The sequence below is a fragment of the Heterodontus francisci genome, unplaced genomic scaffold, assembly GCF_036365525.1.
Source record: "Heterodontus francisci isolate sHetFra1 unplaced genomic scaffold, sHetFra1.hap1 HAP1_SCAFFOLD_157, whole genome shotgun sequence".
Classification (NCBI taxonomy): Eukaryota; Metazoa; Chordata; class Chondrichthyes; order Heterodontiformes; family Heterodontidae; genus Heterodontus; species Heterodontus francisci.
This window is the reverse complement of record NW_027140118.1, coordinates 3,323,876-3,338,086: the sequence shown is the minus strand read 5'-3', so window position 1 is coordinate 3,338,086 and position 14,211 is coordinate 3,323,876. Positions and strand designations below refer to the sequence as shown.

Genomic DNA, 14,211 nt, shown 5'->3' with positions numbered 1-14,211 from the left:
ATGGCATCCAAGGCTAAGGGACAAGGGCTGAGTAATGGGATTAGAATAGATAGGTGCTTGATGGCTGGCACAGACACGATGGGCGGAAGGGCGCGTTTCTCTGCTGTATAACTCGACTACTCTATGGCCCGTTCTCCTGCTTGTAAAATACCTCCAGTCTAGCGAGGTTACCAGGCTCGATCTTATCAGCTTTAGGACTGTCATGTCACATGAGCCTGTTCTGATCGGGTCCTTGTTTGAGACAACAGGCCTATGCTGTCCTAGATATAGAATCTTTCTTAATAAGAGAGAGCGAGCCATTTCTAGAAGAACTCTATATTATTATGAAAAGTGTCATTTATTAAGAGTCCCATTTGTTATAGTAAATCAGGAGTTCGTTGAATGGGTGAAATATGAGTGGAAGCGTTGTTTTGGAATCTGGAATCACCGCTGGTGAATGCATAAGGTCCTATACAAATATCACTTGTAAAAGTAACAGACAGAGCCAGCTGGACAGCTCGAGATTGGATGCCCAGAGCCAGAATCTGAAGGGCTGGAATTGATACCCAATGGATGAAGGAAGATTAACAGTCAAATAAATAGCTGAATGCACAGCCCAAAAATGTCAAGAGAACTTCCGGATCCATTGTTCCAATAAGTACATTTTCCAGACTTTCATGAATTATGTGCTGAACTCTCACAATGAATGTGGACAATTCAAATCACTCTCCATTTCAAATGTCACATTCTATTAATTCCGGAGAACTTTGAATGGAGAAAATCAGCAAAAACGAGTACAATGTATTTCTAACAAGGCCAGTTGGCAGTCCATGGAAAGCTGCAATGAACGAGAGTTTTGCAAGGATATGACACAATATCTGGGATCTTGTGTTGGATCCGCGGTAAGATATGGACCTCACCTCTTCTGAGTGACTTTTTCTGGACAACCACTATCAGTGAGATCAACACAGAGATTAGCAGAACTCCGAAGCAGCCCGCAACTAGGATGGAAGTAGTTTTATATCCCTGTTCTTAATGACAATAATACAGAAAGTTTTAACACAGACACAGTCCATCTCACACAATAAAATATTTACAAGAAGTATTTAATAATTATATCCACTGCTTCCGGGCAATGAGTTGGGCTGAACATTCCCCATTATGAGTGGTGCACATTGCACCAGAGGAATGTGTGAGCCAGTCTAAATTACAGAGACAGGACCCCCATGTTTCTGATGAGTACAGGGCAGTTCAGGTACAGTCAGAAACTGGGATTAGCAGAATTTCAATCAGACCATTTGAAATATCCGGTGAGGCAAAGAATTCTCCAGTCAGTGAGAACGTGCTCATAGTATCTTCAGAAAATGACAACAATACCAATTCAACTAATACAAACCCTAACACTCGCTGGAATAGTAATAATGGTAAGTACCTGCAGATGTGGACGGGAAAACAATTGGAGGCACATCGAGTCCTGTGGAATATATTGTACAAAAAAGTTCAGAAAGATGAAATTTCAGCACTTTCCATTTAAACGATAAATACTGTTCTTAATTTCCTGAAGTCATGAGTCAATTTAACAAAACAACCTTAACCCCACTCTCCAAACCCTGCCATCCTCACCGGAACAAATAACACTGGCATCTTCCTTGTGATCACAGTCAGATTGAGCTGGCGATGAGGAAGGACAGTCGGCCAGAGAAGATTCGCTTCCGGTGCACTTCACCTCATCCAGCCAGATAACACCGTCACCCTGGGAAAAATTAGCCCCTCCTGGGGCCAATAGAGCGTGGCCACAACCCAGCTGCCTGCAGACAACATTGGCATCGGCCATATCCCAGGAGTCATCACACACCGTGCCCCAGATGTTATTGCACAATATCTCCACTCTCCCGGAGCAGTTGGTGTTCCCTCCAAACAGGCGCAACCATTTTCCCGAATCTGTCAAAGAGAATCAATGATTATTATTGATGTAGTATAAGACAGGAGTACAATTGTTGGTATAGTAAAGAGGAAGTAGCACCTGGTGAAAGCACACGTTTACAATCATATTCTCGAATGCAGTCCTCTGATCTATGGAGTTGCTCCTTTGCTGCATTTGCTTCTGTTGAGAAGAGAAACATGCTGACTGTGTCAGACACCGATGTTTCAAATGACACTTGCACATTGAGAGGTTTGTATTGTTACCTGAACAAACAACACCAGCATCCTCCCTGTGTTCACAGTTGTGTTTACCCCACGGTTCTGTTTGACACTGCCAAAGGAACGATTCATGTGAAATACACTTCATCCCATCGAGCCAAATGGTTCCGGATCCTTCTCCGAATGACTGAGTGTAATAATCGATAGAACTGAGGGGACCGCACTGTAATTGTTTACAGATCAATTCTGCAACAGGTCTATCAAGTGTATCCGAGCACACTGTTCCCCAGGTGCCATTGTAGAACACTTCCACTCTCCCCTCACAGCGATGTTTCCCATTCAGCAGCTGCAGCTCTTTGTGCTCTGTTAATGACACAAGAAATATCCAGATGTTTAGATTGATAACTTGCTATATGTTCATATTGCACAGTTCAACACATGCTGCACCGGTTGTGGTCACTGATTGTCGGTAATTATTTCAGAAAAACTGACAGCCCATAATGTAATGAAGAATAATAAACACGGATTTCACAACAGGAAGACAAACAACGTTATTGAATTAATTGAATAAGTTACAGAAAGATAATTCAGTCGATGCAATATGCATGTTTGTTTTTCTCCAAAGGCCTCTGTCAAGGTATCACATAGTAGGATCATTACTGGGGTCAGAGCATGTGGAGTTAGGAGATCAGTGGAAGAATGGTAGAAAACTGGCTACAAAGCAAACCGTCATTGTTAAAGATGGTAACCCAGAATGGTGGAAGGTGGGAAGTTGTGTTACACAGGGCTGGTGTCACTGCTGCTCAACATTTACATGAATGATTTGGACTTAGACAAGGGGTACATCATTTCAAAATTTAAGATGACAGCAATTTGGGGATATAGTTAACACTAAGAAAGCCAAGGACAAAATATGGAAGACGTTAATACACGGGCAGAATGGGCATACAATTGCCAAATGAGTTTTAATACAGATAAGTCGAAGTTGGTGAGTTTTGATAGGAAGAATAAAGATGCCACATGTACTTGCTTGGAAAATACGAGTGAAAATGATGTAGATATCTCGGGATACAGAGACACTAATCACTAATAAACTGACAGAGACCGAAGCTTTTGATCATAAATATAGGATAATCATGAATAAATCTGAAAGGAAAATCAGGAGAGTTTTTGTTTTACCTGGGGAGTGGTTTGAATTTTGAATTCTGAACACATGCAATTGTTGAAGTGAACAGCACGGATGCCTTTAAGGTAAAGCTATATAAGTACATGAGGGAGAAAGAACTAGGCGGATATGCAAAGAGGGTTAGATGCAGTAATGTGGGGCGATAATCGTGGGCAACATCAGCACCACATTGACCAATTAGGCCGAATGGCCAGATTCTGTGCTGTTCATTTTATGTAATTTGATGTAATAGCTTCCCTGTGAAGCCACGTGCACAACACTACGGAAAATGCGTATTTGGAAGCACCGTTACCTGAACACATGACCCTCACATCTTCTTTATGAGAACAGTCGTGGTTACCCCACGATGCTGAGGGACATTTCCAGAGAAATGATTCGTTACTGGAACACTTCAGTTCATCCAACCAAACTGGCCCTGAGCCTGGTCCACAAGATGCAGGAAGTGCCATGTCCAATGCCTTTCCACAACCCAGCTGTTTGCAAACCACGTCAGCGTCCGCCAGATCCCAGGAATCATCACAAACTGAGCCCCAGGTCCCATTGTAATAAATCTCCACTCGGCCAGTACATGGGCTTCCACCGTCAGACAGCCTTAACTGCACGTGGTCTGTTGGACAACAGTACATGAGGATTATACTTTCAATACACATTCACCTCATCACTCATTACAACTCATTGTGCCATCACCAGCATTAAAAACAACATGTTAAATGTGCATGTGACAGTTAAATAAAACAATACAACAGAATATATGTTTACACTTACTTCTTACATAGAATGTAAAGAACAGAAATGTTTCAGATATCCTACGACATCTGACTTTGACAAGTCTCCCGTTTCCCTTTTATGTTTTGAACGCGGTTTACGGTGTTGCGCAGGCAATCACTCACACGATTAACAGTTAATTTATACTCATGTTATGTAACTGTATCAGTTTCTTGTCCATGTATGTTACCCTTATTTGTTATCTTCATAAGACATTTACTGCTATCTCCTTTTTCCTTCATCTCTGTGGAAGCGAACAAAAATGTGAATTCAGGGTGATGGTATGGGGTGCGGGTGGGGGTGGGGAACAGATAGGAAGTTAGACCTGGTGGGTTGGCGAAGAAAGAGAAGTAGTGGAGGCGAATGAATGGATGTTTTTGAACTTTGTGACAAAAAAGTGCACAAACTCCTCTCACTTATTTTTGGAGTTGAGGGTGGACGAAGCAGGGGAGGGGTTCAGGAGGAAGATTTATGATGGAGGAGATATGCTGTACGTTTTCATTGCCTTCCTGCATGATCTTTGTCTAACGGGTGGTTTTAGTGAAGAAGAGCAGGGCCCGATGATGCTTTATGTGATTGATCCATTCAGGATTATATTACCAGATAGTTCGCCAGATGTCACCGTGCCTTTCTGTTTTTTTAATTCTTTCATGGGCTGTGGGTGTCACTGGCAAGGCCAGCATTTGTTTAATCTACTCTATTTATTACTTCCACTTCATACTGGAGAATGTAACGTTCACAAGTTCTACCCTTAGACATCAGCCTTGCAATATGCTGTATCTTCGTGCAGAACTATGTTCTAGGGTTGTGTTGATTGGAACATTATCACAAATCAATTTAATATTAATTGCATAACAGAATCACTTACTTTTGTAAGGATGGGACTCTGCCATTGACAATGAAGACATCTGAGTAATTTTAGAGATAAACCACACGTCTGAACAGAGAATATGCAGACCTATCTGTCCATACAGACTGCTGCTATTATGTTCAATGAGCAGACGAATCTTGTGAGGCACATTATCAATTGCTATTGTCTGTAAAATATCAATGAACTAAACTACCAATTATATCAATATGTGACTGTTGGAGGGAACAACGAAGGCAGAAAACAGGATCTCTCTGCAAAATGTTGGACAGGATCAGGAAGTGTCACTGGACAATTGAACTCCAGATGTGTAGACCTCCTGGCTGAGCAGGAAACCAGTATTCAATCTGGACTGGACCAAAATGATTGGACTAATTGCGCCAGGCACTTTGGGGAATAAGAATCAGGATGTGACCCATCACATAGAGAAGCAGAAGACAAGGAGAAGACACATGGCTTCTGTAGGCGGACATAAATGTTGGGTGGAGCTGGACATCAACCTAACTAAAGAACAAGATGCATACTCTACTCTGTCCAGTGACTGAGTGTGTAATAACCAATCGGCTCTGTAAACTTCTGACGTGAAATGATGGAATGTATTGAATTCCACTGTGTCCGAAAAAAATACTTACTGTAACCAATCGGTATCAAATCTGAATCATTAACTATCTCATGTGTTGTCGGATCCACTCTGTCATATTTAAACAAATGCTCGTTGGAACAACCCCAGAACATCTGTCGAGGCTTTCATTCTGCACAATACAACTTCCCCAGAACACATGCCTGCATTGACATGCTGCACAATGGAACTTTGAAGCATATAGTCCAAAACATCTGTCTACTTTTACACACAGCCGAATGAAACTTACACCAGAACAACTCCCACACAGCTACCTCCACTTATATACTGTACAATAGAACTGATTGCAAGCTCGGCGCCGGATTTGACACCAGAGATGAGATTCCAATTCCATATTCTATTTATCACAAGGCCGTTATCTTTAACCTCTATCACCCTTCACCTCCCTTCCGGCCTCAGCCCATCTGCTGCTGAAATGCTCACCCATGAATTGTTGTCTGTAGAACCGCATCTTTCAATGTTCTCCCGGGTGATCACCCATCCTGCATCCTCCAGAAACATCAGCTCATCCAAACCTTTGTCGCCTGTCCTCCATGAAGCCTCTCTCAGGAGCGCTACTGCACTCACTGGTTTCCCTGCCACCAATGCCTCGAGTTTTCAATTATGATCTTCATGTTCAGACACATTCATGCTCTCCCCCTGCCATTAGTATAACCTCCTCCAGCCTGAATCATTTCGAGAGCTCTACATTTCTCTGAATCCAGCTTCTTGTATATCTCCCACTTCCATCCCCCACAACTTTCAGTCTAGCCTTTAACCATCTAACCACCCAGATGAGAATTTCCACCCCAAACATCTCTGTGTCTCCGCCTCTTCAAATCCAACCATCTGACTGAAAATGTCGTCACCCACTTGAGCATCTCTTTGTCTGGCTCTGTGTCAGTTTTCTGTCGATTACATTCCTAATAAACTCTTTGTGATGTATGTGTTTATTGAAAGTTCTGTAAGAAAAACGTTCTTGTTGTTTAATTGTGTCCATGTCCTCTCTCTCTGCACACCACCCCCATCCATCCCCAGCTCCCCGACCGCCCACCATCCTCATTCCCTGCCCCCAAGTGAAATTACTGATTTGAGACACGCAGGAACAAGTAACCTGCATTATCACTTTTCTCAGCAGATGAGACATTTCACTTCTTTGTTTTTGTAAAAGCAGTGAAGAATTTGTTTACCTGAACACAGGACCCCAACATCCATACTGTCAGTGAGAGACGAATTCAATGTGAACAAACTGCAGTTCTGGAGCTGCAATTCATTTCCGACACATTGGACATCATTCACCCAGACGGGTCCTTCACCCTTTCCGTCCTTTGGATAGTTATAAGTGGCTGTCGCTTCACCACAGCCCAGCTGTGTGCAGACCACGTTGGCATCATTCAGGGTCCAGAGTCTGTCCTGCAATCTCCTCCAGCTGCCGGTGTAGTAAATCTCCACTCGCCCATCACACCAGCTTCCCCCGTTAGTCAGCCTTAGTGACCAATTTTCATCTACAATATGAAACACAATGGTGAAATTGAAGCATAATTCACTGCCACTAGAAAAGTTATTAATTTTGATGGTTACTATTTCTGTCATCATTGTTCAGAAGGCTTGTCGGCAGATGTCGTTCACCATCACCTTTTCTCAGTAAATACATTTTGGAGACATACCGAGTGGCTTCCGCTGTTTAAACTGGGGGCCAAGGGTAAAATGAACTGGAGGTGAGCGCGGCACATACCGGCAATTGATCAGTCATGAGACTGAAGGGTGGGGCAGGGACTTTAAATGGCTCCTGACAGATGACAGTTCCTTTCATCCCATATGGAGAGAAACAGACCAGTTTACGTTGCCACAATGCTTCCGATGACATCTGAAGTCGCCTCACAGGCAATGAAGCACTTTTGATTCGTGGTCACTAATGCAATAGGTGACAGACCCGAGGGACTGAAGGTTGTCCTCCTGTCCACATGGACTGATATTTCCTGCTCTCGCCCTGTACTTGAAGCGTCATCAACTTTTCTTCCAATTTCTCCCCCGCATTTTCACATAGTCCATCTTCAACTCTTCCATTCACTTCCTTAACATCTCTGTCTCTAATTCTGGGGATAGGCTATTAACCAATATCAAGAGTAAGCCCAGTGACTCTCACAGTTATCATGTCTATGATTCCTCAAACCACGATTCCTAGAATGATTCTATCACATTCTTCCACTTTCTCCATCTGCATTGTATCTGTCTGGTGATGCAACCGATCAGACCAGTGCTTCCAGATATGTCTTCCTTTTTCCACATCCGAGGACTCTCCTCACCTCCTCATCCACCCACCATGGTTGACAGGGCCCCATCACGCCCATTCCATTTCCCATACCTCTGCTTTCACCCTTTCCCCCCCTCGCAGAACCATGATAGGATTCTGCTTCTCCTCATCTTCCACTCAATCAGCTTCCATATTCAACAGATGATCTTCCACCATTTCCACCACCTTTAATGTGATAGCACTACCAAACACATCTTCCCCTTCCCTCCACTTTTAACATTCCAAAGGGACCATTCGCTCTGTGACACCCTGATGCACTCTTCAATCATTCTCAGCACCCATTCCCACAGGAACTTTCCAGGCAAGCGCAGAAGATGCAACCACTGCCTTGTTACCTCCACATTTCTCACCGTCCAAGTCGACAAACATTGCTTCCAAGTTAAACAACGATTTGCTCGTACTGCTTTCTCTTTAGTATACTGTATTTACTGTGTTGACTGATTATGATGCGTCTCCTGTACATTGGCACAGCAAACACAGTGGAGTGATTACTTTGCAGAACACCTTTGTTTAGTCTGCAAGCTTTACCTTTAGCTTCCAGTTGCCTGTCATTTTCATTGTATACTGTACTCCCACTCTGACCTCTCCCCCCTCTTTCTCCTGGACAGTTCCAATGCAGGATAACATAAGTTTGAGAAACAGCACTTCCTCTTTCCACTAGACTCTTAACAGCATTTTCGAATGAACACTGAGATCAGCAATTTCAGATCAGATTCCCTCCCCCTTTTTTCTTTATTGGACGATATTTGCCTTCCAATTTGCACCTCCTCTAGAAATGTGCTTTTTACTTGGCCCATTCCAACATATTTTTGTTCTGCATTGTCCGTTTTACCATTTCATCTCTCCTGTCTTTAACCACATCACGGAGCGTTCCTTTCATTCTTTCCTTGTTTCCCCCTTTCTTTAAAAAAACTGCTAAATCTCGAAGTTCTGATGAAAGATCCACAAACTGAAAGGTTGATACTCTTTCTCTCACCATAGATGCTGCCGGAACTGCTGAGTATTTCCAGCACTTACTGTTTTTATTACCTATATTTTAGGTTGTGAAACGTGGGAGCACTTTTGCGTTGAGCAATGTCCCACATTATCAGATAACTGAGCAGATATTCTGTTAAATGAGGGTGCTGGCTGAGAGATAAATGTAATCCTGGAAACTGGGAGAATTTAAATTTACATCATGTTTGTGAAATTTTCAAAGACACAGCACATTGGTGAAATAACGAATTACGTCATTCACTATCATTTTATTGCAATCGGTGTGGTGGAACTTAAAATATATCTCACACTATGTATCTTGCAACAAGTTCACAGTGTTTTCTATTAAACAGCTGATCTTTGCAGAGAATTCCATGATCATTCATATTTGAACTGCCGACATTGATAACAGTTTCAATGCTCGAGCAACATTTCCATTCCATGGCAATGGTCCTGGGAGCATCTTGCTGATTCTATAGCCCTTGAATAATGCCCCAGATTTACCCGGAAATAGATATTATATGACGAGAAGAACTTCCAACTAGTCATTGTATGTATTAAATGTTTACTGGAGTGAAGCTTTGATTCATTTGTAATTTAATTCAGACCAATAAACCCACAACCACATCTCAGAATCTTCGTGACAAAGGAAGCATGGGATCAGCAAAACAAGTGAATCAGAAACCTGTGGAAATAGTCAATGATGCTTGAAAGCAGAATTGACTGAGATGACTCACCCGTACAGATGACACTTGCATCGTTTTCATGTGAGAAGCTAAACTGTTGCCAGGATGAAACAGGACAATCCCACAATCGCGTCTCGTTCCCCAAGCACCTGTAATTTTCCTTCCACACTGGACCAGTTCCCTTCCCAAAGTGAGCTCCTCCCGGGATTGAGTTTACTGTCCCACACTGCAGGTGCTCACAGACCACGTTGGCGTCTTCCATATCAAAGTAACGGTCACACAGCGTTCCCCACTGGTCTCTATGTAGCACCTCCACCCGGCCAGAGCATCTGTTCATCCCACCAACCAATCGAGGTTCAGGTTTCCCTGTATTGGAAACAAATACAAATCCAAATAATTTCTAAATCATCCTCTGCATAGAAACAGCAAAATAGAAAATGGGTAAAAAAAAAGTAGAATTTTATCTACACGATTATCCAGCCATACTTTACACAAATTATCTATCAAAAAACAATTAGAATTACTACAGCAACACAAAAGTAAAATACTGCGGCTGTTGGAGATCTGATATGAAACAGAAAATGCTGGAAATACTGAGCAGGGCTAGCAGCATCTGTGGAGAGAACAAGAGAGTTATGTTTCAGGTCTGTGTCCTTTCCTACACAATAATTACTACAGGACCTCTTTAAGAAGTTGGCTGAATACTCAAAAGTTATCAGCTCTTTTTTCAAACGTTAATCGATTGTTGGACTTTATCTCTTGGGTCTTGGAATATAAAACTCAGAAGGATGTGATGTTTCTGTTGTATCTGTTGTCGCTTTTGGGCACCGCACTTCACAAAACCATTGGCTTTGGAGGTGGTGCTGGACAGAGTCACTAGAATGACAACAATGCTTAAAGCATTACATTATGAAGACAAGTTGCATAAACTTTGTTTGCAGTAGATTGCGTTTAGAATGATTAGACCTTATCGAGTTGACGTGTATAAAATGTTTAAGGGGTTTGATAGATGCGCTAGAGTAGATCAGGAGAACAAATACAAAACAAGGCCATTTAGGAGCTGCTTTTCTTCATGTGGGATGTGGACATCTCTGGCAGTTATTTCTCAACTTTATTTGCCATTGAAATCGTTGTCAGGACCTTCTTCTTGAACTGAAATTGACTGCCTGGGCAATGTTCCTCTGCAAGTTCGAAGGTAGTTAGAGTTAAGTCAAAGGTTTTAGGCATTGTGTGTACCTTTAGCTGCATGTGTCATAAACAGAATGGGAAGTTTAGAATTTGGTAATTAGTGTGTAAGACTGAAATCTAGCCTTAACATTTAGAATTTAACTTGTAATATAAAAAAGCTGCAAGGCAGTTCATGTTAGCAGTTAATCGTGCAAGTCAAGTTAGCAGTAAGCAGTCAATCAGCTGTGATTGTCCGAACTGGGGTAATTATTGTCAGCTGGAAACGGTCCAACCTGTTGCAACTTGAATGTGCCTGCAAAGGCATATAACATTAGACTTCATTGCAGCAGGATTTGAGTGCAGGAGCAGGGATGTCTTACTTCAGGGCCTTGGTGAGACCACATCTGGAGTACTGTGTGAAGTTTTGGTCTCCTTATCTGAGAAAGGATGCCCTTGCCATGAACAGAGGGCAAAGACGATTTACTAGGCTGGTTTCTAGGATGGCAGGATTTACGTATGAGGAGAGATTGGGTCTTCTCGGCCGATATTCAATAGAGTTTAGAAGAACGAGATAGGATCTCATAGAAACCTATAATATTCGAACAGGACGAGGCAGGCTCGATGCAGGGAGGATGTTTCCGATGGCTGTGGAGTCCAGAACCAGGTGTCACAGTCTCAGGAGACGGGGTATGCTACTGAGAACCGAGATGAGGAGAAATGTCTTCACTCAGTGGGTGGTGAACCTTCGGAATTCTCTACCGCAGAAGGCAGGGGAGGCCAAACAATTACATATTTTCAAGAAGGAGATGGATATCTTTCTTAATGCCAAAGGGATCAAGGGGTATGGGGACGAAACGAAACAGGGTAATGAATTTGATGATCAAACATGTTTTTTTAATGGCTTGGCAGGCCCGAAGGGCCGACTGGCCTATGCCAACTCCTAGTCCTATTTTCTGTGTTTCTATTTTTCGTCTTCTAGTAAGGCAGAGTTTTACCACAGATTGCAGTGTTAACTGAATTCATTTTGAAAATAGTGGGAAGTTAGAGTTTGCTCAGAGTAAGGATTCGGTGTAGAGGGGGAAAAGGAGTTTTTTTTTCATTCTTTCACAGGGAGTGGACGTTTTTGGCCAGGCCAGCATTTATTACCCAACCCGAATTTCCCTTGCAACGATGGTGCTGAGCCGCCTTCTTGTACTGCTGCAGTGCATGCGCTCTCAGTACACCCACAGTGCTGTTAGGAAGGGAGTTCCAGGATTTGACCCAGCTACTGTGATGAAACGTTGATATAGTTCCAAATCAGGATGGTGTGCGGCTTGGAGGGGAACTTGCAAATGGTGCTTTTCCCATCCATCTGCTGTCCTTGTCCTTCTAAGTGGCAGAGGTTTATAAGGAGGTGCTTTGTTTTGTCTGTTAAGCTTCAGTAAGTTAGTGGAGTCACCGATTTAACATAGCGCCACGGCCAGCAGCAGCAGAGAGGCAGAGACCAGACAAATAGAGGGGAAGCAGTTGTCAGGTCAGAGTATGAGGGGACGTGGATAATTTGCAAATAAGTACTAAGTTAATTGGTGAGTGCTTAGTGTTTCGGCGTTAGCTAACCAGTAAAATAGCTTCAAAGCTAAAATGCATCTACACATAATTTTACCTTTTAAATAAAGACAGACTATGTTCTCGCAGAGCAGTTATTTTTTTCTGGATGTAGGGTTTTGTGGATAACGGAATTATCCCGAGGGAGCATGTCCATAGTAGATGTCTCCACCTGCAAACTCTCTGGCTCAGGGTCATAGAGCTGGAGTGGGAATTGGAGATACTCCAACACATACGGCAGCAAAAGGAGTATTGGACAGTTTGCTGCAGATTTTAGTCACATCTTGTAGAGTGGTGCGGGGTCAGAATGAGGCTGTTGCAGTTTATAGTGCACTGCAATGGAAATCCAGATTTGTTGGTGAACGAGGATATGCAGAAAATGGATCTATCCAACAGGAACAATGTACTGGCTATTTGTGAGGATAAGGATGAAGACTGTCAGAAGGGCAGCCAGAATGTTGACCGGGATACGTTGGAACAGGAAGCTGTGCAAAAGGTGGAGGAGTGGAGCATAATGTAATACTTTTAAGTAGTTCAATCATTAGGGTTTTAGGAGTCCCAAACAGTATTTGCCCAACTTGTGCGAAGTGAGGGATATCTCAAATCAGATTGCGAGAATGCAGGGGAAATATTCAGTCGTTGTGGACCATGCAAGGACAACAGCATAGGAAAGAAAAGGCAAGAGTTTCTTTTCAGAGAGTACCTGGTGCTGAACTATAAAAGAAGATCTCAAGGATTATAATCTCTGGATTATTATACAAGCCGCTTGCACATTTGAATGGGGAGTGGGGGTGGGGGATTAGGGAGGTCAACACGTGGTTGAAGGTGTTGATGTTGGAAAGAGGTGTTACTTTTCATGGTACCCACCACTTGTACTGGGATATTAAATAACTGTTCTGTTGGAATGCGCTTCACCTGAACTGGGTTGGAATAAGGGTCCTAGAATAAAGGATAAATATGGTTGTTACAGGAATCTTAAACTAGTAAGTGGGTGAAGGGAAGCTGGTGGGGTCTGGCTGAGGGGGTAGAGCAAAGTTGGGAATCTAACGTAAATAGGCAATACCGGGAGAGAAAAAACTGAAACATGCAATATTTGAGTAAGACAATTTTACAGCTTTACAACAATTGAATCTGCTCTGAAAACAGCAGTTGCTTTCTTGACAAAACAGTTGCTAGAAATACTGGCAGACCTCGACGTTTTGGGCAGTGTACTCTGCCCATTGTCTGGAGAAACAACTGGAACTGGTGGAAGCGATCGGTTTATATGTAGTGGAGAATGGGAATATGGACAGGATCTTAGGTTATTACATGTTCTTGTTCTGCCTGCTATTAGTCTGTTAATTATATTTCGTGAAAGGTCGGTACATTCCATTGTCCTTGCTGCTGTTTGGTCAGCTACAGTGTATCGTGGCAGGTAAATCCATACTATAGTTCTGGTCGTGGTATGTTGGGTGCAGAGCAGGGGATGGTGTGTCTCTTGAGGAGACACAACCAGATATCCACTGAGGTGCAGGCCACTGTCAGGGGGACGTTGTGGTGTTTATAGATCACCATAGCTTCCCTGATGCAGTGAATGGGACAAGCCTGCCATCGTCAAGTAAGCTCAACTCAAAGACCACAGCATTGAATGGTCCAATTCCAAACTCACCTCATCTATTATGGACTGGCATGCAAGACACAGTTGCATCATAAGTATAAAAGAAAACAAAAACATGGAAAAATAGGGAAAAGAGCACAGATTCTCGTGAATGGCAGATATACAAAGAATAGCAAAGGGTGACAAAATAGATCGCAAGAGCGACAATACTTTTACAATAACTTCTAAAATAGTTTGTAAGTAAGAGCAATGTGGCCTCATTAAAATGACAATGGTGATATTATAAATGAAAATAAGGAAATGGCGGAAATTATACATAATTACTTTGC

The 14,211-nt window shown here is 42.7% G+C and overlaps 1 protein-coding gene across 1 annotated transcript in view; it reads right to left on the bottom strand.

The window, feature by feature from the left end:
• LOC137358872 (deleted in malignant brain tumors 1 protein-like) overlaps nucleotides 1-14,211 on the bottom strand; it is a 44,731-nt gene that overhangs the window by 11,269 nt on the left and 19,251 nt on the right. Inside the window, exons 5-11 of the mRNA XM_068025090.1 lie at nucleotides 9,586-9,900; nucleotides 6,750-7,064; nucleotides 3,600-3,914; nucleotides 2,167-2,484; nucleotides 2,003-2,083; nucleotides 1,603-1,920; nucleotides 1,412-1,453 (exon numbers count right to left, since the gene is read on the bottom strand). Coding sequence (XP_067881191.1) covers nucleotides 1,412-1,453; nucleotides 1,603-1,920; nucleotides 2,003-2,083; nucleotides 2,167-2,484; nucleotides 3,600-3,914; nucleotides 6,750-7,064; nucleotides 9,586-9,900 — 1,704 coding nt within the window. The remainder of the gene's footprint in view (nucleotides 1-1,411; nucleotides 1,454-1,602; nucleotides 1,921-2,002; nucleotides 2,084-2,166; nucleotides 2,485-3,599; nucleotides 3,915-6,749; nucleotides 7,065-9,585; nucleotides 9,901-14,211) is intronic.